The 23,166-nt window shown below is 37.4% G+C and overlaps 1 protein-coding gene across 1 annotated transcript; it reads right to left on the reverse strand.

The window, feature by feature from the left end:
• Positions 1 to 16,976: 16,976 nt before the first annotated feature.
• Positions 16,977 to 18,482, reverse strand: RBMXL2 (RBMX like 2). Its single transcript, XM_017507191.2, has one exon. The coding sequence runs from the start codon at positions 18,392 to 18,394 to the stop codon at positions 17,210 to 17,212; it is 1,185 nt and encodes a 394-aa protein (XP_017362680.1). The 5' UTR covers positions 18,395 to 18,482; the 3' UTR covers positions 16,977 to 17,209.
• Between the last annotated feature and the right edge of the window lie 4,684 nt (positions 18,483 to 23,166).

Raw genomic sequence — 23,166 nt, forward strand, 5'->3', positions numbered from 1 at the left:
CATGATTTTGCAAAAGTGAGGAAAGTGATTACTTCCAGGAGGGAGAGGAGTTATATTTGGGGAGAGGAAAAAAAAGACTTCTTGTGTGCTAGCTTTATCTAGTTAGTGATTATACATGTGTTCACTTTACAGCTTTACTGTAAAGTGTACACATAATTTTATGCTCTTTTTTGCAGGTATGATACATCTTTCAATAAACATTATGTAGAAAACTAAGACAAAATAAATACTACTACTGGGGTGAAGATGGCAGTGGAGAAAGAGGAAGAAAAGGAGGAAAGATGAGGACACATAGCTCTAACTGGAATTGTCACAATAACCATGGAATCCTAGCTTTTGAGCACCACGACAGCGCTCTCTGCCTTGGCTGCTCTTAGCTCTACAGTTTTAATTTTCCTTATAGGCTTCTAGATTTCTAAAATGGCAATGCAAACCTTGAGGAAATCTATAATGTCTCCTTCTGTCAGTGTTTCAAGTATTTGAAAGGAACCAACACAGTCTCTGAAAAAGCCACCTTGCTTTCCTACTGATAAAACAGAGACATCCCTCAGTAGATATAATAAAAAATAAAAAAGATAATTAATTGGACTATAACAATGCTCAGCACTGAAAAAGAGGTATCAAACTGACAAATCCCAGCACTGTTTTACCCTCTGGCCACCCCAAGTAAACTGACTTGTTGCCTTGAAAGAAAAAAATCATTGAAAAATCTATAATTCACACATTCAAATGATTTGGGGGGACATAATGATTTATGAAACTAAAATAGAAAATTACGAAAAAAGCACAATATAAGACCAGGAAATTTTCTTTCAAGATTTAAAAAGCATGATAGCTGAATTCTTCTAATGGAGTCAGCAAACAGAAGATTTGCCAGGAAAAAATATTAGATAATGAACTAGATATAGATACATTTTAATGAAAAACTAAACCTCAAAAGAAATGAACTGAATATCACCCCATATAGACTTAACTAAGGAGAGAAAATGTTAGCAACATGGAGGACAAATCAAGAACATGGAATACACATACAAAGAACATCCCCAAAAGAGAAACCAACAGAAGAAAAGCAAAACCAATGAAATAAAAGACACATATGCCTGAAACTAAAAGACTGCTTGAATTTTGGGGTGAAATGTCTCAGTTTACTCAAAAGCAAATATACTTTTTAAGAGGGAATATCTTCATAAAAGTTGTGAATGTTAAGGATTAAAAAAATAAATTCTGAGTAGAAAGAAAATGTGAAAGGAAAAATAGTGTCTTGCTGGCCTCAGATTTCTGCTCCATAAAAAACAACAACAACAACAAATGCCAGTTTAGCATTGGCTAAAGAATCTTGAAAATAACAGACATACCATACCAATGTTTTCTATTTGATCAAGCACACATTCATTAGAAAATATGCTGAAAGTTATTACCAACCATATAAGAACTCAGAAAATCTACCCACCACATTTCCTTTCTTTCTCTTTTTTTTTAAATTGTACTCTAGGTTCTGGGGTACATGTGCAGATCATACAGGATTGTGGCATAGGTACATACATGGCAAGGTGGTTTGCTGCCTCCATCCCCCCATTACCTATATCTGGTATTTCTCCCCATGTTATCCTTCCCCACCCCCTGCTGTCCCTCCCCAAGCCCCCCCAACTGACCACAGTGTGTGATGCCCACCTCCCTGTGTCAACATGTTATCATTGTTCAACACCCGCCTATGAGTGAGAACATGTGGTGTTTGGTTTCCTGTTCTTGTGTCAGTCTGCTGAGAATGATGGTTTCCAGATTCATCCATGTCCCTACAAAGGACACGAACTAATCATTTTTTATGGCTGTATAGTATATCATGGTGTACATTTGCCACATTTTCTTTATCCAGTCTATCATTCATGGGCATTTGGGTTGGTTCCAAGTCTTCACTATTTTAAACAGTGCCACAATGAACATACCTGTGCATGTGTCTTTATAATAGAACAATTTATAATTCTTTGGGTATATACCAAGTAATGGGATTGCTGGGCCAAATGTATTTCTACATCTAGGTCCTTGAGGAATCGCCACACTGTCTTCCACAATGATTGCACTAATTTACACTCCTGCCAACAGTGTAAAAGCATTCCTATTTCTCCATGTCCTCTCCAGCATCTCTTGTCTCTGGATTTTTTAATGATCACCATTCTAACTGGCGTGAGATGGTATCTCAATGTGGTTTTGATTTGCATTTCTCTAATGACCAGTGATGATGAATATTTTTTCATATGTTTCTTGGCCTCATAGATGTCTTCTTTCGTAAAGTGTCTGTTCATATCCTTTGCCCACTTTTGACTGGGTTTGTTTTTTTTCTTGTAAATCTATTTTAGTTCTTTATAGAGTCTACATATTAGCCCTTTGTCTGATGGGTAGATTACAAAAATTTTTTCCTATTCTGTTGGTTGCTGGTTCACTCCAATGATTGTTTCTTTTGCTATACACAAGTTCTGGAGTTTAATTAGATGCCATTTGTCTATTTTGGCTTTTGTTGCTAGTGCTTTTGGTGTTTTAGTCATGAAATCCTTGCCTATGCCTATGTCCTGAATGGTTTTGCCTAGGTTTTCTTCTAGGATTTTTATGGTGTTAGGTCTTGTGTTTAGATCTTTAATCCTTTCTTAAAAGTTATTATAGGTTCTATTTCAGCTTACCATGAAATCAATTGTTAACATTTTCACTTAATAAAAACAGGAAGATAGTATTTAAAAATTGGCAGTAAGTATTGAAAACAAACAAAACTTAATCTAACTAATTTAAAAATATCCAAATGGAATTGAATGTAATTTGTCACTATTTTTGGCAGAGCAGCAACATAAATTGTAAAAATTTAAAATTCCAATGATTTCATTCAAAACTGTAAAGGGTGATAGGAAGAAACTAGGAAACAGACACTTTATAGGTTTCTTTTTAAAAAACGAGGTGGGGGGCCAAAAATACTTTCATTCTTGACATTGAGAGCATAGGTCCTTCCTCATTTTTAAAAAAAAAGTTAAATGTAAATAATCATGTTGTCAGTAAATAATTACATTTGAATATTATTTCTTCCTTTACTTCCCTTTCTAACTTGCTTCTTTTCATTTTCTGACATTCTAGATCAACAGTAAATGTCTCATTTCTTACTTCAATCATATTCCTTCTGATTCACTATTAAAAATTCTGCAGCTGTTATCTTGAGATTGATACATTTTGCCATGTTCTATGTTTGGTTTGCCAAGAGTTTGTATCAAAAGTGGATATTGAATTTTTATTAATGTTTCATGGGAGTCTATGGAGATGCTCATGTGATTTTTTTTCTACTAATATAAATTATTAATACATTGTACAAAGCTATATTCCTATTTGTTCATATTCTTTAACATGTTGTGTGATTCAACTCTTACTATTATTTAGAATATATTCTCACCTATATTCATGGGTAAAAAGTGTTTATAATCTTTACATCTGCCAGGTTTTGATAGCAAGTTTATACTGGCTTGTAAAATGAACTTAAATATTGTCTATCTTTTAAAATATGCTTCAGTGATTTATATAGCAGGGAAATTATTTTACTTATTTGCAATCTAACAAAAATAATCATTTTTCAGAGAATTGTTTCACAGATTTAAAATTTCTTACTATGGTAACTACCCTATTTATATATTCCACTCATTCTTCAGTCAATTTCTATGAATTATATTTTTCTATTAAAATATCTATTTTTATGGAAAGCAGGGAGGGGGAACCCAGGTAGAGCTTGGCTGATACCCTTAGTTGAGGATAGAGAGACAACAGTTCAGAAGGGAGGAAAGGTGCTACCATTCGCAGGCCAGAGTAACAGAGAAAAGAGTATGCACTAATAAAAAACTCCAGATATCTCCAGAGGGTCCGCCTAGAATATTTAGCCAAGTATTGATCCATGCACATGTGTGAGGAAGCTCTCTGAGGCTGAGGAAAGAGTAGTCCAAAATGATTAGGAGAAGCAGTACCTGTCCCTCACATAGGGCCAAGAATAGTGCTTGTTGCCATAGTATTGGATTAGCCCTAGATTAAGTACTGCTCCACTGCTATTTTTAATTTTATTGTTATTGTTATGTTATTGTTATTGTTCTGGTTAGCCAGCACTTATATCCTTAAGGAGCTGAGGACTGGTTAATTCCATCTCTCCTGGATATTCAGAAACATTTATAAAATCAAGAGTGTTTCAGCAAAGCACACTCCTCCTGCAAGTTTCCTAAATCTAGCTTTGTTGCTAATCCTTCCTAAAATAAACGAAGCACAGAAGAGTTAATCCAAATATATTAGTTACATGTGGAGTGTTTACTCCATTGGAAATAATAAAAGTAAATAAGCAGTATTATTACTGAGGTCATAAAATCCATTTAGTAAAAACTAATATTACTTTGCAATTTTGGTATATCAAATATTCAAATATATTTATGACTTCCTTAAATCAAAGAAATGGTGCTTCTTCAACATTTCTAAAAAGAAATTTTTCAATTCAATGTTAAATATTTTTTCAGTTCTACTGTCAAAAATATTTCACTGGACACAAAAGAGAAAACACATAACAGCTTTATCCAGATCCTACTTCACTTCTGCCTTCTTTTTAGGTTCACTTCTAGTCTTCAATTTTGCTCCTACTCCAAACCAGCGTATTTTCTGCTTCCAGGATGAAGTATTTTCATTTGTACTCATGTGAGTTGAACTGGAATTTCTAGTTTGTGTTTTTCTTCCCCACTAGAATGAGAAATAAATGCTCAAAGATAGAGATCATAATCAGTGCCTCAGATTTGCATTTCTACCTTTCGGAACCAAGCTCAGCCAGTAGAATATACTGATCTGTACTAAATGAGTGAACAGAAGGCTGAGGACAACGCCGAACACTTAGAAGTTCCCTGTCATGAGCCTCTTCATTCCTCCTCAATGGGTGAACATTTTCTTGGAAACCAGTAAGCATCTGAAACGTTGAACTGCATTTCCAGGCTGTCTAAATACTCAGAGTGATTACTTGCCCAAGAACATTTCCCCTAATTGAAAATATAAACATTATGGCTTGTTTTCCCAGATCTCTGATTTTGATAGGGACAAACATAACTGTACCAACTGTAGAAGGTTTAGAGTCTCGGGCCGGGCGCGGTGGCTCAAGCCTGTAATCCCAGCACTTTGGGAGGCCGAGGCGGGCGGATCACGAGGTCAAGAGATCGAGACCATCCTGGTCAACAAGGTGAAACCCCGTCTCTACTAAAAATACAAAAAATTAGCTGGGCATGGTGGTGCGTGCCTGTAATCCCAGCTACTCAGGAGGCTGAGGCAGGAGAATTGCCTGAACCCAGGAGGCAGAGGTTGCGGTGAGCCGAGATCGCGCCATTGCACTCCAGCCTGGGTAACATGAGTGAAACTCCGTCTCAAAAAAAAAAAAAAAAAAAAAAAAAAAAAAAAAAAAGAAGGTTTAGAGTCTCATCCAAATACAGAATAAGGTCTACAAGAAAAGGCTTGTAACATTTAAATTTCCAGATACAATGGAAGGCTAAAACCACATACACTGTCCACGTATGTGTGGCTACACAATAAGATAAAACACAAATGAAAATAAGAACGTTATGATGATTAAGTTCCTCAGCACAAATTTGAGACTAGAGATAAAATCCTATTATGTATAATTTTCTGGTGTTACTGATAAAGACAGCTGACTGATAGAAGATAGTATCATCCTGTAATGGGGAAATCAGAACATCTTTTAATTTACAGTCTCATACCAGATAGGAGTCAATGAGTTGCTGCCTGTGAGGTAGTTGAAGGATTCAGGTGAGGGCATGATTAAACCAGGGAATGGAACACTGAGAAGGGTTTAACCTCAAGTTATATCGTGAGAACTGTCGCTAGAAAGCAGCCATTATGAAGGACGTACGTCCCACCATTCTAACAAAGATGAGCTTAACTCTGGAGTTGACACCAAACATCACTATAGATTTTTTTTAAAAAGCATAAATATCAGTTCCAATTCAAGATTCATTGTGAGATTTCTTAATTCAAAACAACTATCAAGTGATAAAATACTAACTGTAAAGAAGTTAATGGTCAAAATAATTAAGAATCATCATGGATGAACCTGGAAAGCATCATTCTCAGCAAACTGACACAAGAGCAGAAGATCAAACACCGCATGTTCTCACTCATAGGCAGGTGTTGAACAATGAGAACACATGGACACAGGGTGGGGAGCACTACACACTGGGGTCTGTTGGGGGGAAATAGGGGAGAGTCAGTGGGGGGTGGGGAGTTGGGGAGAGATAGCATGGGGGGAAATGCCAGATATAGGTGATGGGGAGGAAGGCAGCAAATCACACTGCCACGTGTGTACCTATGCAACAATCTTGCATGTTCTTCACATGTACCCCAAAACCTAAAATGCAATAAAATAAAAAGAATCATCAGTACCCAGCAAACAATGCCACAGCAGCTACCTAGGATGTCCTCATGTCCTACCCATGTATCTTTTCCATGGAGGAAGTATGAAGTGGGAGTTATAAAAAGATATTAACTATTGGATAAAACTAGGTATTATATGGACTTTATCTTTGTTAAGTAATCTATATACTAATTTTTAATGTATTTCTGCTTCTCATTAAATATTTTTCTATCATTATTAATATGAATGCTTATTAAATAGAGAGTGAATACTTCTCATTAGTAATTTTCCCTAAAACTTTAGGGTGAGAACTGAGCTAGTTGGCTTGACATTATAAAACAGAGATCTGAGCTTTTATGCTATACCTTGCCTGGCACAGGTGACTTTCAGGCAGTATAACCTAGTGGGCAAAACCTTAGGTGCTAGAGGTCAGTTAATCAGATTAAAATTATTATTCTACCTAATTTCTATCCCTGTAACCTTGGTTAAATTACTTAATTTCTTTAGGCTTCAGTTTCCTCACCTGTAATGTGACTATAAAAAATGATATCTACTTCATAGAGTCGTTAGGAAGACTAAATGAGGTAAATTATCTTATTACCTGTTGAGAGGAATTACTCAAAGATATTAGTTTATTTCTATGACTATTATTGGAACTGAAGTGTAACTTAGAGAAGAGATATGTAAAAATTATTTTAACTTCTCTCAACCTCTAATTTTTAATTTTGAAGATTAGGCTAACAGACTAAATGACTGCATAATTTTCACTAATAGTCTATTCTTTATTCTGATTATACCAACTTCTTTTTTTTCCCACTGGACAGGCTCTTTATAGCAATATTTCAACGTGAATTTAGACTTTAAATTTATTAAGAAATAAAATACATTAACATTGTAATCTATATATTGAATTCATCTGTACTAAAGGAGTGAACAGAAGGCTGAGGACAACGCTAAGCACATAGTGGTTCCCTGTCACGAGCCTCTTCATTCCTCCTCAATGGGTGAACATTTTCTTGGATACCAGTAAGCATCTGAAAAGTGGAACTGCTTTCCAGGCTGTCTAAATGCCCAGAGTGATTACTTTCCCAAGAATATTTCCCCTAATTGAAAATTATAAAAATGGGTTTTCCCCCCAGATCTCTGATATAATCTCTATATTGTTAAACAAAACCTCGCAAAACCTCTATTTTATTCAATATTTTAGTATTTTTTTTCTTTTTAAAGAGATACAGTCTTGCTCTGTTGCCCAGAGATTACAGTGGCACAATCATAACTCACAACAGCCTTGAACTCCTGGGCTTAAGGGATCCTCCTTCCACCACAGCCCCCAATGTTTTAGTGTCTTCTTAAAACTTGTATTTCATGTTTCCTCCATGTTATAAACATGAATGGGATGGCATTCCTTTCATTCTGTTATGTTACATGACAAAAATAATTGTGTTGTTATGGCATTTAAGAATCTGCATTAGCAGACTGGAGAGACTCTTTTGCTGGCTTTCAAGAAATAAACTGCCATACTGTGAAAGGACCTGTGAGAGGGGCACATGGCAAGGAATTGTGGTAGGTCCCCAGGAACTGACAGCAGCTCCCTTGCTAAAAACCAGCAAGTCCTATAACCACATGATAATGAATATATAAATTATTCATATATATGATAAATGAAAAAACTCTGAGGCTTATTTAGATGTAAACAAAATTTTAATCTTTAGGTAATAAAATTTATCAATATATAACTTTTGATACCACCTTTACTGTTGAGCTTAGAAAAACCTTCCAAAACTCGACTATATAAAAACACAAATAGATCTTCTTCTAAAGTTTTTGTTGTTTCTATTTTTTACATTTAAAAAATTAATCCACAATTTCACAAGATGAAAAGAGTTCTGTGGATGGATGGTGGTGATGGCAGCACAACCATGTGAATGTACTTAATACCACTGAACTTGTAGACTTAAAAATGGCTAAGACAGTAAATTTTGTTGTATAATTTACCACATTTTTTAAAAAAAGTTTAAATCCTCCCTAAAAAAAAAAGTTAATCCACCTGGAACTCATTGTAGTGTATAATAACCAAGATTATTATTTTTTTCTAAAGTGGTTAGCCAATTAAATCAGTATCACTTATTGAATTACTTTTCCACCAATTTGAATACTTGTATACACTTGTATATATTCTGGACTTTTCAACTGTAATAATGCTCGGTATCTGATTAGATGGGGATTTCCAGTGAAAAGCATAAGCAGCACCCAGCCTAAATCCCCAGACCCTGGAGTTCAAGTTCCAGGGGGCAGGTTCAAGGAATGAACCATAAACTGTCAATCCTTGAGCTTTTGGTGACATCTAGTGGTAGGTTCTGTTCAGTGTCAGGAAGCACACTATCTTCCACTCAGCTTCTTAATATACTAGGGCACTTTCAAATACAAAAAAAACGCAAGCCTTAGTATGTTTAGGATGGCCCTCTCCCTGCAACCTTTCTCTCTCGCCCATCTCTCAGATGCCAAATTGCAGCTCAGATAATCACTCCTATCCTCAGAAGTTTCAATAGTTTCCATGTAAATTAGCAGAAATGGTATATAAAATCAACAACGATGAGGACACTTCTAAAATTAATTACAAATAGAAACAAATGAACCTAGCTCTATTTAAAGTGGATAATATACATATACTAAAGAGGAGCTTCTCCGTTTCATGGAAAAAAAATCTTGAAATTCACACACCTGGAAAGCCTCCTCCTAATCACAATTAATTGGTTCGCTTAGCACATTGCCCATGCCTATTTCATAACATTTCTCACTCTGTTTTGCATTTTGGTGGTTTATGCAGAAAAATGTTACCCACATTAAACTGTGAGTGCCTGAAGGATAAAGAGTGTCTGATTCATCTCAGATTCAAACAACCCTGATGTCTTTAAAAGTGACTTTCTCTGTGAACTTGGCTCTGAAACTTTAAAGGGTGTATCAGTAGTTACTACTAGGTCATTAATCCGTTCAATCCTTGTCTTTTTCCCAACTTCTTTATTTTATCCATTCATTTGTCTTACTAGTTTGACCTTTAACTGATCTTATGTTATTTGCCTCTCTTATTTGTTGATTCACATTTTGTTGTTTCTCATTTCTACTTTCCTGGTAATCAACCTCAAGGTATGCCCTCTTAAGTTAGTGTCTGATAGTAATTCATCTGCATTCCTTTACCTTATATAGCACAAATTCCCAGCAAAAACTACCTTGATGTCAAAAAAGAATAGCTATAAGAAAATCAGTCTCCACTCATGATTACTAGGTGCTATGTGATTTTTATGTATTATCTCATTTAATTTTCATAGAAATTTAGCTCATACACATCCTTCACATCTTAGTTCAATTATCACTTACTTAAGGATGCATTTTCTGGGTGTCCTATCCTACAGTGGTCCCCAGCCTTTTTGGTACCAGGGACCAGTTTCATGGATCACAATTTTTCCAGGGACCAGGGAGTGGGGAGAGATGGTTTTACAATGATTCAAGCTCATTACATTTATTGTGCACTTTATTTCTACTATTATTACATTGTAATATATAATGAAATAATTATACAACTCACTGCAATGTAGAATCAGTGGGAACCCTGGGCTTGTTTTCCTAAAACTAGATGGTCCCAACTGGGGGTAATGGGAGACAATGACAGATGATCAAACATTAGATTCTCATAAGGAAGATGCAACCTAGATCCCTTGCATGTGCAGTTCACAGCAGTGCTCATACTCTAAGAGAATTTAATGCTGCTGCTGATCTCAAAGGAAGTGGAGCTCAGGCAGTAATGCAAGTGATGGGGAGTGGCTGTAAATACAGATGAAGCTTTGCCAACTTGTCCACCACTCAGCTCCTGTTATGCAGCCCAGTTCTTAGCCCAGGAGTTGGGGACCCCTGTTATACTATGCCAAGCTTTTAAAAATATATCTCATAGTGCTATGTATCTCTCTTTCACAGTGTTTGTCATGGTTAAAATGTTGCTTTTTGTATGATAATTTAATGAGTCTATCATGCCTTTTGAACATTCATCCATGTGAGGATTAATGTCTACTTTGGCTCACCAATATGTCTCCATTGCTTAGCTAAGAGACAATAATTCATCCAAAACTAATCCTCAGTAGATTGGCATCCTAGAAAAGACTGGCCTTCTGCAAATTTCACTGAAAACTGGTTTTGGCCCATTTTTAATGCAATCAGTCATGGTCAGCTGGACACCTTGAGCCAGAGTTACCCCTGCAGCTATAATGTTAGTATAATGCTGATGGAGCAAGTCCTGCCTCTAGTTTGCTGTCACATAGCTTCAACTGCAAGACTTTGACTACAGCCCCTTACCACCTTAGATAAAAGTGTTATTCACAAAAAAACATGTTCTTCACAGCCCCATTTATATTCTACTGCCTCTCCTTTCTCCAGGTGTTGATAGCAAGGTTCAGTGACCCATTCCTATCCTGTTTGAAGTAAGGCAGACCGATGCTATTATCAAGTCCTCAACTCCTGCAAATCCCCAACCATGAGCCCTGAAGTGATAGGGTTACAGCTGTTTCTGCCATGACATGTTGCTATTGTATCCTAACCCCTAATTATTCCAGGGTAGGGGCTGGCATTACCTGTATTATACAACTCAAAAGCCCCACAGCCCAAATGCAGGAGTTCCTCTCCCGAAGCTAATGTCCAACCCTGCTAAATCTCTGTGCATTCCCATAGAATGCATCTGAGCAACCAGTAACCACTACTTCACTGTCTCTGTAAATATCCCTTAATGACTATTAATCTAGCAAACAAGTATGATTGCATTCTTGTCCCTATTTTATAGGTAAGGGAAAAAAACAAAGAGTAATTAAGTAATCTGACCAAGATCATTCACTAACTGTGATCCTGGTGCTACTTTGCTATTTGCCTTAGTTGGCATGATATTAGCACAGTGTTTGCCATGTGGTGGGTACTACATAAATAAAAATTAGATTCAATGAATAAACGGATAGATGGACAACCAGTCTCATGAGGGGCTCATTCTTGCCCCTATTTTATAGTTAAGGGGTTTAAAAACCAAAGAATAATTAAGTAACCTGACCAAGATCAGAGTTAATGAATGGTGGACACAGGATTTAAATTCAGGTCTACCAGATTATATATTACTTATTCTATATCACTAAACTCTCCAACTCAGAGATTTCTCTAGGTGTCCCAAAACCCAAGTCAGCTGCAAATAACAATAAAAATAGCTACATTAAAAAAAAATTCTGGGCACTGTATTAGGTACTTTATTTCTGGAGCAAAATTGAGTCTAAGCTAATTATGCCAGAGAGTAGTAATTCTAACCACTACTAGATTTGAAGGAATCAAGGCCTTTATAATAATACCAACCTGCCTTAATTCAGACTGGTTAGGAATGGGGCATTGAGCCCATGGTGGAAGTTTTGGTCCCCGGAACTGTTAAGAGGTGAAGAAGGAAGCGGCAGCAGAAAATTAATGGGGACTTTAAAGAGTCAAATATATCTCCAAGATTTCAAGCTGGATGAGTGCAGCTTAAGAAAATACAATTAAAACTCTCAAGCATAATTTTTGTGAAGATTTCTGAGTTACGAAAGCAATTTTACTAGGAACACAAATTATAAATTCCAAAGGAAAGTCTGTGCTACTGTTTTGTACAATGCTGTAATCCTACCACTTAATGAACGCATTGCATTCCAGGATTGTGCTGGGTGCTATATATGAGTCATCTAATTTAAAACTTTCACAAATACTATGAAACTATATTATCATCACACACGAAAAAAACTGACGGTCCAATTTTTTAAGAAAATTGTCCAAGCTACATGAATAACAGGATGAGAGCTTATGCATATGACCAAAAGATTTTCTCTCTACTATAACAAGTAGGCTTCAAACCTATGAGAAAGCTTTATTATTTCTTCCCAATGTTTTCTCTAAAATTTTCATAATAGGTTCCTGAATTTTTTTATTTCTCTTGAGCATTTTAATAAATATGATAGTTGAGAGGCATTCAACAAGGACATCATTGCTATGTTGCTCCTCTAATTTTCTGCTCTTGCCACGTTCGTTCAATGTCGCTCACAAAATATTTATTAAAATTCTTTTAAAATCATTATTAGATGTGCTACACTGTTAAGAGAAATTAGCTTCAGAATAAACCTCACCACAAATAAAACGTGTACATTCTAAAAGAAATTTCTATGAGCATTGGATATCATGTGTGCACAGCAAGAGCAATACAATCTCATTTTTTTTTTTTTTGGCGAGTTCTAAAATATATCCTAAAAATATTTTTCAGAACATAGTAACTGTCCCCAAAAAGAACATTAATATGGAGGAAAATAAGGAAAGTCACATCACTTTTAAAGTAAAGGTTAAAAGGGAAGGGTCATGGAAACCACATAAAGTTTAAGAAATGTTAGAGGTCCCAGTTAGGAGGAATACTAGCAGGAAAGCCTTCTCTATCTCACCTGGCCTGAAGCAAGGGGAAAAAGGGAACTATTGCCCTATAGGAAAAAAAAAATTCTACTTCTAGTATTATATACATATATTTTTATTTGTTTGTTTGTTTGTTTGTTTGTTGAGACTGAGTCTCGCTCTGTCACCCAGGCTGGAGTGCAGTAGTGCAATCTCAGCTCACTGCAGCCCCGCCTCCCAGGTTCAAGCGATTCTCCTGCCTCAGCCTCCTGAGTATCTGAGACTACAGGCACACACCACTGCATCCTGCTAATTTTTGTATTTTTAGTAGAGATAGGGTTTCACTGTATTGGCCAGGCTGGTCTTTAACTCGTGACCTTGTGATCCGCCTGCCTTGGCCTCCCAAAGTGCTGGGATTACAGGTGTGAGCCACCGCACCTGGTCCACTTCTAGCACTCTTCAAGATAGTCCCAGGAGCCACAGTAGGATTCAAGTCGTGATCAGAAACAGAAGATGTTCAAGCCTCGCATTGTGGGGAGTTAGTAATGCTGTCAGTTGCCACATGGACAATTTGAATGCTCCTGAAACCATTTTGGGAGGGAATATGAAGGAGATGGGGTTTTAGGAGTAAGTGGGGAATACTACATGATAGAAAATATAAAGGTTTTCACTGAGATACAAATTCCTTAAATTTTACTCAGTGGGTGAGTTGTGGAAAACACGTGATAAGCTCTCTCTTTCATCAGTATGAAAGTGATTATAAAGAGTTCTCAACTGACTAGACCTCTGGTATATTTTCCTAAAAAGACGGCTCTAATAAATTAATTTCCAGTAAAGAAATATTGGGACTGTTGAACTATATATGTATGAGAGATTGACAACCTTTGTATGCTATAATCTCTTAAACTCATTGAACTCCAGTGAGTATTTTCCAAATGTTAATACTTTAAGTTATCAATAGTTTCAATATTCAGGAGATTACTCTTCAGAAACAGCTTAGCTGTTGATTGGAAAATGTTTTTCTTCACTATTACACTTCAAAACAGACAACAAAGGGAAAAGCTGCACCTTTCTCTAAGATTTGGTTCTCATATATTGCAGGTTCTACCCTTGAGGTTATGGTAAACAAGCTGTGGGCACAGTCCAGGATACAAAGATTTTTAAAATTCATTAAAATAGAATAAGGCATCACACACAGTGATGAAAGAACTAAACCAGGAGAAAGAATCATTGCCAAGATAGGAGTGTTGCATCTGAGTTTCAGGATATTAATAACAAACATTTTTGAGTAGATGCTGGGTGACATGCTAATCTCTATTTTTAATATTAAAATTTATATCATAAAATATTTTGAACTTATAGAATAAGAGATGCACAGAATCTCTTGTTCACTTTGAACTTATAGAATAAGAGACGCACAGAATAAGAGATGGGACAGACCACAGAAATTTAAGATGCTAAACTTGTCAGTTTTGCTTAACAGCCATCACTTTTAAAGACATAAAACATTATTCAGCTAAAGCCCACTCCTCATCCCATCTTTTTCCTTTCCTCCTAATTCTAAATATCCTGATTTTTCATGCTATCATTCAAGTCCTATTTTGTTTTTTACTATACCAACATTCATGCAATTTGCATTTTCACCAAATATTAATATTTTGATATTTACCCATAATGATACATGTGGACCTGGCTGATTCATGTTAGCTTCTACACTGCGCTTCACCATAGGAGTAAATCTCAGTTGATCCACTCCAGGTTTTAAGCATTCAAAGAGTGCTTTACTGATCAAAGTTGTGCATAACTCCTGTGAACATGTGCAAATTTCTCTAAGTCCATTCCTTGAAATGGAATTTCTGGGTCATAAATTATGTACCCTCCAACTTTACTAGGCATTGCTAAAATTATTTCCAAAATGATTGTATCAATTTATACATCTGCCAGAAATATAAGTCCTCTGCTCATTTTTTTTTTCTTATTGATTTTTAAGTATTCTTTTGGAAGTCATTTCAATGTAAATATATTCCTCCAATTTACAACTTGAAATTTCACTTTGTTAATAGTGACTTTTGCCATAAAAATACCTTAATAATAATGTGGAAATTTTTATCAGCATTTTCCTTCTAAGTTTGTGCTTTTTGTCTTAAAATGGAGTTCTTGACACCAATGTGGTGAATACATTTCTTCATTTTCTTGTGTTTAAAAATTTCCTCTTCACATTTAGATCTTCAAACCATCTGGAATATATTTTTGTGTATACTGTTATGGAATCTCACTTTATCTTTTAACAGTTGGTCTTTTTTTTTTTTTTTCTGGAAGTTCATTTTGCCACCAATGACTTTTTAAAACTACCTCTGTCATACACTGTGACAGAAGTGGACTTGTTTCTAGGATCACAGTTTTGCTCTATTGGTCTGCCTATCCTTGTTTGTTGATATCATACACTTAAATTGCTAGAGCTTTATAATAAGTCTTGGTGTCTGCAGGATGAGTCCCTCCTAACAACTGTTTTTCTGAATTGATTTGGCTTTTCTTGCTCTTAATTCCACCATGCAAATTTGAGGATTAGCTATATCTCCCATTAATGTCTCTTTTCTAAATATTTGTTTCTTAATAATTTGTTGGTGGTGAAATGAAGCTATTGATTTTTTGGTTTTGTGGTTGGTTTGCCAAATCTTTTATTATTCCATCGTTGATCAACACAAATGTTATTAGGAAAGAGGGGAGGGGAGCTGTGTGAAAAAAATCATGTGACTTCATTTAAAGTTGTATTGCTTTTCCAAATTAATTTGATGAGGTTGAGAAGTTATAATAAAGCCTTCCCAACCATGAGCATATCAATCTCCACTTATAGTTCTTCTATGTCCTTTAATAAAGATTAATAATTTTTCCATAAAGATCTTACACATTTTTGCTAGATTAATCCCTGGATCATTTTTGAACTACTTCTTGCATTTGGTCTTCTGAGCCACTAGTGTGTACTCTCCTTTAATGCGCCTATTTTGTCAAAAAATCAAGTTTTTAAGAGTTGTGTATGTGAGTGTGTTGCATTCAGATCCCTTTAAGTACTTTTTGTTGTTGTTCGCTTGTTCATCTGTTTCCTCCAGCAATTATTACACTGAACATGGTTCCTAATCGTTAACCTGATCCTTCTTTCTCTGGTTGCTAGAGTCCCTTGACTGTACAATTACCTTTCTCACAGATAAACTGGGAAATTCCACAGGTGCTGAATGGAAAAGATGTTTGTTTAAAAGAGAAAACGTGTTCCTCCTGACACATCTTCGAGACTCTTTTTCTGCTCAAGCCCTTCTCCCCACCTTAAAACTAGGAAACAATCCATCCAATCCTGCCTTTTGTGGACAGGAAGACCAGACCCTTCATGCCAGTTTGAGATCCTCAGAGGTTGAAATGCCAAGCTCTTTCAGGGATTCTCTGGCCTTTGCTCCTGAGCTCTTTTGATTCCTCCACCCCTAAAGGAAGAAGCTCAATTCTCTCCACAGGACTCAGTGGCTGGCTCTAGAGCCGAGGGCAAGTGGCTTGGAACTAGGAATGTAAGCCATTATGGTCCCCAAATCCACCATTGGTTTATTTTCTATTTGTTTCTTAATAATTCGTTGGTGGTGAAAATAAATGCTATCAATTGAAGAATTTTGGGTTTGCTTGTTTTCAGCAGCTTTGTGGTTGGTTGGCCAAATCTTTAATACAGTATTCCACTCTTGTTCAAAGCATAAATACTACTTTTGGGAGAGAACAGGTGATCCTGTAGATTCCCAAAGAAAAGGCAAAAAGGCAAAATATGGCCAACATTATCCATTTGCTTTTCAAATTTACTGAGTGAATATACACATTTGATTTAAATCATTTGTTACTGCGGGTTGTTTGGTTTTCAATACTGGGAACACAGAGATTCAGTTTGAAAGATATCTCGAAATCTTAGGAGTAGCATACAACAATCCCTCCCATTCGCCACCCAAAATCTAGTTGGTTTAAATGAGCAGAATGATCCATTTTTCCATTTTAGGTGAGCAGATGTTTATGCAAGATCTTAGAACTGTTTGCCTCATTTATCGGGAAAAATTACAAGGGAAGAAGCCATTAATCGAGTTTCTACTTGTAAATATAAGAAGACTAGCACTCAGGTTCATAGACTTTTAACATGAGCTTGTTGAAAGAAACGTTAACAACTCCAAAACTATATGAATTTTAAGATTTTTCTCCGAAAAGCATAAAAATGGAGAAGATTTTAACAGGAAATTTTTAAAACGTAAAAACAACTCTTCCTTGGGTAGTTACTAGTCCTTGGGTAGTTATCGTAACAGGTTCTTCTTTTTGTTAGTTTCTTTGAAAACGGACTTTTGGTTCCAAGTCTGTTCCTGCTTAGTATCTGCTCCGGCCTGCCCCTCTCTCCAAGCGGCCTCCTAGACGGCCTCCGCCCCTGGGCACCCTGCGGCCCGACCGGCTGTAAGAATCACGCTGGGGAGGGCAGCCCCTTTCCATGGACAGAGGGAGCCCACGATCCGGTCTGCCCACCCGGTCTCGGCCCCGCGAGTAGCGGTCGCTCCGGCTGTAACTGCTGCTGTAACTGTCGCGGCCGCCGCTGTAGGCGTCGGGCGAGCAGCCCCGGTACTCCTCGTAGCGGCCTCCTCCTCCGTAAGATGGCGGGGTTCCCCGCCCCGGGGCGGCACCGCGCAGGTCTCCGTAGCTCTCGAAGGGCTCTCGGTAGGAGCCTCCGCTCAGATGATCCCCGTAGTCACGCTCGCGACCCCCGTAGCCGTCTCGGTCTCCGTAGCCTCTCAAGGGACAGTCGTCCCGCACACTGGAGTGGCCGTAATTGCGGTGACTGTACTCTCGGGGCGAGGGGGCAAAACCCCGGGGGTCGCGGTAGTCTCGGCTCGAGTAGCCGTCTCTGGACGAGTAGCCCTCCTCCCGCGGGCCCAGGTATGGGGCGCGGCGCGGGGGCGGCGGTTCCCGGCGCGGCGGGCCTGAGTAGCCATCTCGCCCCCGCGCGGCCGGGGCTCTCCCGCGCATTCCACCGCCGCCGCTGCGAGCCAGGCTCGAAGGCGCGGCCCTCTTGGGCGGTGGGCCGGCCCTGCGCGGCGGCGGCGGTGGCCCGCGCTTCATGGGCATCGGGGCCCTGGAGGGCCGCAGGTCGAAATCCCCCGGGTAGTCGCCGTCGTCATCGGGCCCGCCCCGGGAGGGGGGTCCCCGCGGGCCGCCGCCACCCCCATGGGTCCCGCGCAGGAACCTCGGCCGACCGCGGCTGCGAGGGGGCGGCGGGCCCCGCCGGCTGCTCTCGAATGCCGGCTTGGTGGCCTGGGCCACCTTGATGGCCTTACCATCCAGGGACTTGCCGTTCATGTCTCTGGCGGCGGCCTTGGCATCTGCGGGGCTTTCGAAGGTGACGAACGCGAAGCCCCTCGACTTGTTGGTTTCTCGGTCTTTCATCAGGAGCACCTCGACGATGCGGCCATACTTGCCAAACTCAGCCTCGAGGGCTTTCTCGTCGGTTTCGAGGTTGAGGCCCCCAATAAACAGCTTTCCTGGGCGATCCGCTTCAACCATGGCTGCGGGTCAAACGGTTGGTCAGTGGTGGCGGGAGGCGATGAGGCGGCGCCAGTCGCGGCGTTCGGGCACGCTCGTTGCGGGTGGCTCCTACCGGTCGGGCGGCGCGTAGTAGCAGACTCTCCGGAACCTCAGCCTCAGTCCCGCTCCCAGGCGCGCCCCGCCTGCCTGTGATTGGTCGGCTGGGCAGGTTCGCCGTCGGGAAGGTTGGCAGTTTTGTCTTTCCCTTTAGTCTTGAACTTCCTGTTCCCCTGACCCGGGCTTAACGGTTTTAATGGCTTTCTGAAAGCTCTTTGGCTCAGGGAAAAGCCGTTAGGTGGAAAAAAACTTTTTCTAATACCTTGTATGAGAAGAATGATAATGATCCCAACCTAAGTTACCCAAACTATTTTTAAACAGAAAAAAAAAAAGTATGAAATTTTTAAATTACTACGGTTATTAAGTTAAAAAATCATTTTTCAATTATTGAAAAATAGAGTAACAATTTACAAGTTTAAAAATGAAGTTTGTACATAAAATTAATATAAAATTTTTGTGCACTTGCTAAAGGGGAAGAGAAGACTATAGTGGGAGCTGGTTGGTGGAGGCCAAAGGAGAGAGTCTTTTTGGATGCACCATTTTTTTCCCTTCTGCTCTCCTTTCTTCAGTTTTTCAACCTTCAACATATTGTATTCAAACTGCCTTTTTAAAAAAGGATATAGCACAGAAAGTCAGCTTTAGGCAAAACATGAAAGCATTTGGACAGTTATCAAAGTACCCCCTGAGCAAGCATAACAAGCAAGCCTTTACTCCTTCACCCCAGCATGCTTTCTTGGAAAGAAGTAGTACACTTTGGCATAGCACAACTTTCTGGGTTCATTCAAGCAAATTACATAATTCAAGTTTGTTCCATACGATATTCTCTGAATAGAGAAGTAAGCATGAAAAGTAAATTGATGAGCATATCTTTGCTTGAAATAGTAATATCTAAAACCCATTTTTCTTTACCGTATTGATTTAATGTGGTTAGGGGCTATTTATTCAAAAATGGTATACATTTTTCAAAGGCTGTTATGATGAAAAGTTAACACAGTCATGAGAAGTCTATATACACATATATATTATATTGGTTTATTGCAGTAGGTGTATAAATTTGAAAGAGTTTGTGAAGGCAGGCATTTTAATGATATTTCTGACTTTAGTGGGAACAATTTTAAAGTTTTAGAATTTTTTTTAGCATGCCAGAATGGAAGTTAAATGCATCACATTAGTTCATGTGATGAAATATAGCAATAGATTTTTATTGTTAAAACATTGCATTTCCAAGGAATGTATTCATTTTCTAAAAATTGATAAATTTTGTTTGCTCATACTTTATTTAGAAACACCATCTGGGCTTGTGTTTTAAGTATATTTTAACTAACTAGTGATTCAATTTCTTTTAGTTTTGAGTCTATCCAGATTTTTAAGAATTTTCTCTTGACTTTTTTTTCAAGATATACATTCCTAAGAATGCATTTATTTTGTTTATATTTTCAAATTTATTTTATCTGTGCCTTGTTTTGTTTTCTCTTTTGTGACTAGTCTTGCTAGAAGTTTTATTTTTTCTTTAACTTGCTAATCTTTTTAAAATAATCTTATTTGGTGCTATTGTCTTTATTTTCTTCTTTCTACATTTATTGGATTTGTAGTTTAAATCATTTTTTTCTAATTTTTTACATAAGGCACTTAGCACATTAAGGGTTTAAAAAATGTTTCTTCTAATTGTTATATTTAAGTTTAAAATTTATTGTCTATGTACTGGTTAATATCATGCCTTGAGCTGTAATACATGTTGTTTTCATTGTTGTTCAGTTCCTAAGATTTTCTTATTTTTATTATTTATTTTTTGGCTCATAAATTATAAAGAGGTATGTTTGTAAATTTTCAAACATATGTGCCTTTTGGTTATTTTTTAATATGCTCTGTACGAGATCCTTTGTTTTTCGTTGAGACTTGCTTTGTGACCTAAATATGGTGTAATTAATGTTCCATATATACTGAGCAGAAACTGTATTCTCTAAATGTTGGATGATGTTCTTTCTTATTTTGTAATATTTAAATCTTCCCCTTTCTAACTGATTTTTTATTTGATAGAATTGGCAAACACTAGAATGCTCTTAAAATTTCCCATAATTGTGGATTTGTAAATTTCTCTTTGTGTTTATGTCTGGATTTTGCTTCATGTAATTTAAGGTAATATGGTGAGATATATAAAAAATGAAAATTGCTATGTATTTCTGGTAAATACGTTTTTTATGTAATGATCCTCATTATTCATAAAAACCTTTTACCTTAGTCTGTTTTGTGTGATGCTTATATCTTTCACCACTTTTGCAATTTCTTCCTAAATCTTTGCTATCAACCATGCCTTTCTTTCTTCTTTTTTTCATCCTTCTTCCCTTTTTCTGTAATAATTTGTCTTTCTTTTTCCTCTACTATGAAGAAGTTATGCCTTCTATTTGTATTTTTTTGAATGACTGCCCTTAATGTTTTTATTGAATGCTAACTTAAAAATGCTAAGTTTATAAATTTATTCATAAAATCAAGTTTACTGCCTATATTTTACATCTGTGTATATCCATGTAACGATGATCTACATCAAAATCTATAACATTTCCATCACTCCAGAGGGTTCAGTTGTGCCATTTATTAATGAAACCTACCTGAAATCTGCTCTCCTGGCACAATAAGACCAGATATGCACACTGAGGTTTGCAGCAGGAAAAAGGAGGGGATTTATTTGCAGAGCTCCAAGCAAGGAAGACCAGGCAGCTACTCTTAAATTCTGACCTCTTAATGGCTTGCAGATAAAGGTTTTTTAAAGGAAAATGTAAATTTCAGGAAAGCAGAAGTTACAGGCAAAATCATAAGTCAATACATGGAGGCTACACATTGGTATTGGCCCAAAAGGAAGAAATCTCTTGAAGTGGGGATCTCCCAGGTCAGAGGTAGATTCAAAGATTTTCTGATTTGCAGTTGGTGAAGGAAGAGAATTTGCAGTCAGCAGAAAGGAATGAGCTTTGGCTCCTGAGTGGGATTCCCTCCAGGCCCCTCAGGAAGAAATTTAGAACAAAGAAGGGTTGCCAGAGTTTAGTCCCCAGTCCCTGTTATCTGAGGTCTACCTAGCCATGGAATTTTTTGGTGGGATCTGGATTTCTGAAAGACAACTCAGGGACATATGTTAAGATGTTATATTTAGTGTCTATAGGGGAACAAAAAAATCTCCTGACTCTAACTTCCATAGTTATTGTTTTAAGTTCCTATTACTTTCTTGCTTATCAAGTTCCTTATTCATTTAAGAAATTTGATGAAGTTCCTTAACTTTATTTCTCAGGGCTAGCTAGATGCCTGGAATTTCTCTTACAAGAACTCTAGGTTTTCCTTTATTTCCATATTTGTGGGAGAGGGGTTGCAGAGGCCCCTAAAACAGGGTATCTGTTCTACAAAAAATGATATAGAATCAAGATCAAAGTTTGGGCAAAAATTGGAATGCTTGCATAGGCTTTATGTGAAATGATTGTGTCTCTTTTACCTGAAGATATTTTGAATGTATTTTGGGAATGGATATTGTGTCTGACTGGGGAATGTTTCCCTACCTAGTACTATAAAACACAAGGTATATAAATTCCACCTTTAAGCAATAGTACTTATATTTGCTAAATAGAAAGGAATAAGTTTGTACAAGCCCACACAGCGTAGAATAAAACTTGAAGTACTAGAAAGGACAAATTACCTGTTCAGTGGACCTGCGCAGAGGGTAGATTGGGGCTTGCGGCAAAAGCCTGGGAGGCCTCCCAGCAACAACTACAGAGACTTTGAAGTAGAGAATTTACATCTGAGGCAATTACTAGCTCGATCTTGGACATTAATTGAACCCACCCCGTGACTGAGGAAAATGTAATAATCTTATTATCTTATATCAATTAGGATAGTTATTGTCGAAAGCACAAAAAGAGTAAGTGTTGGTGATGATGTGGAGAAATTGGAACCCCTGTGTACTGGTGGTGGGAATATAAAATGGTATAGCCACTACTAAAAACAGTATGACAGTTCCTAAAAAATTAGGAATAGAATTACCATAGGATTCAACAACGCTACTTAAAGATATTTAACCAAAAGATTTGAAAACAGGTTCTTAGATATTTGGACACCCACACTCATAGCAACAGTATTCAAAATAGCCAAGAAGTGGGAATAATGCAAGTGTCCATTGGACAGATAATTTTAAAATGTAGCATAGTCAGCCCTCCATATCTGTGGGTTCCACATCCATGGATTGAGCCACCTGAGGATCAAAAATATTTCACAAAACACTGTGTATGTACTGAACATGTACAGACTTCATTTTCTTGTCACTATAAACAATATAAACAATACCTTATAAAAACTATTTCTGTAGCATCCACGTTGTATTAGGTATTATTAGTAGTCTAAAGATGATTTAAAGTATATGGGGAGATATGTACAGGTTATATGCAAATACTACATCATTTAAATCAGGGATTTAGCATCCCTGGTATTCTTGGTGGTCCTGGAACCAATTCATCATAAATACCAAGAAACTATTCTATATACACACAATGAAATATTATTTAGCTTTAAGGAAGGAAATTCTGACATAGACTACAACATGGATGAACCTTAAGGACATTATGCTAAGTGAAATAAATCAGACACAAAAAGACAAATACTGTATGATTTTACTTATATGAGGTATTATCTAGTTAAACTCATAGAGACAGAAAGTAGAA

The sequence above is a fragment of the Cebus imitator genome, unplaced genomic scaffold (genome assembly GCF_001604975.1).
Source record: "Cebus imitator isolate Cc_AM_T3 unplaced genomic scaffold, Cebus_imitator-1.0 Scaffold370, whole genome shotgun sequence".
NCBI lineage: Eukaryota > Metazoa > Chordata > Mammalia > Primates > Cebidae > Cebus > Cebus imitator.

Excerpts from the sequence above, each read along its gene's own strand:
- RBMXL2 (XM_017507191.2), bottom strand. The coding sequence starts at position 18,394 with ATGGTTGAAGCGGATCGCCCAGGAAAGCTGTTTATTGGGGGCCTCAAC.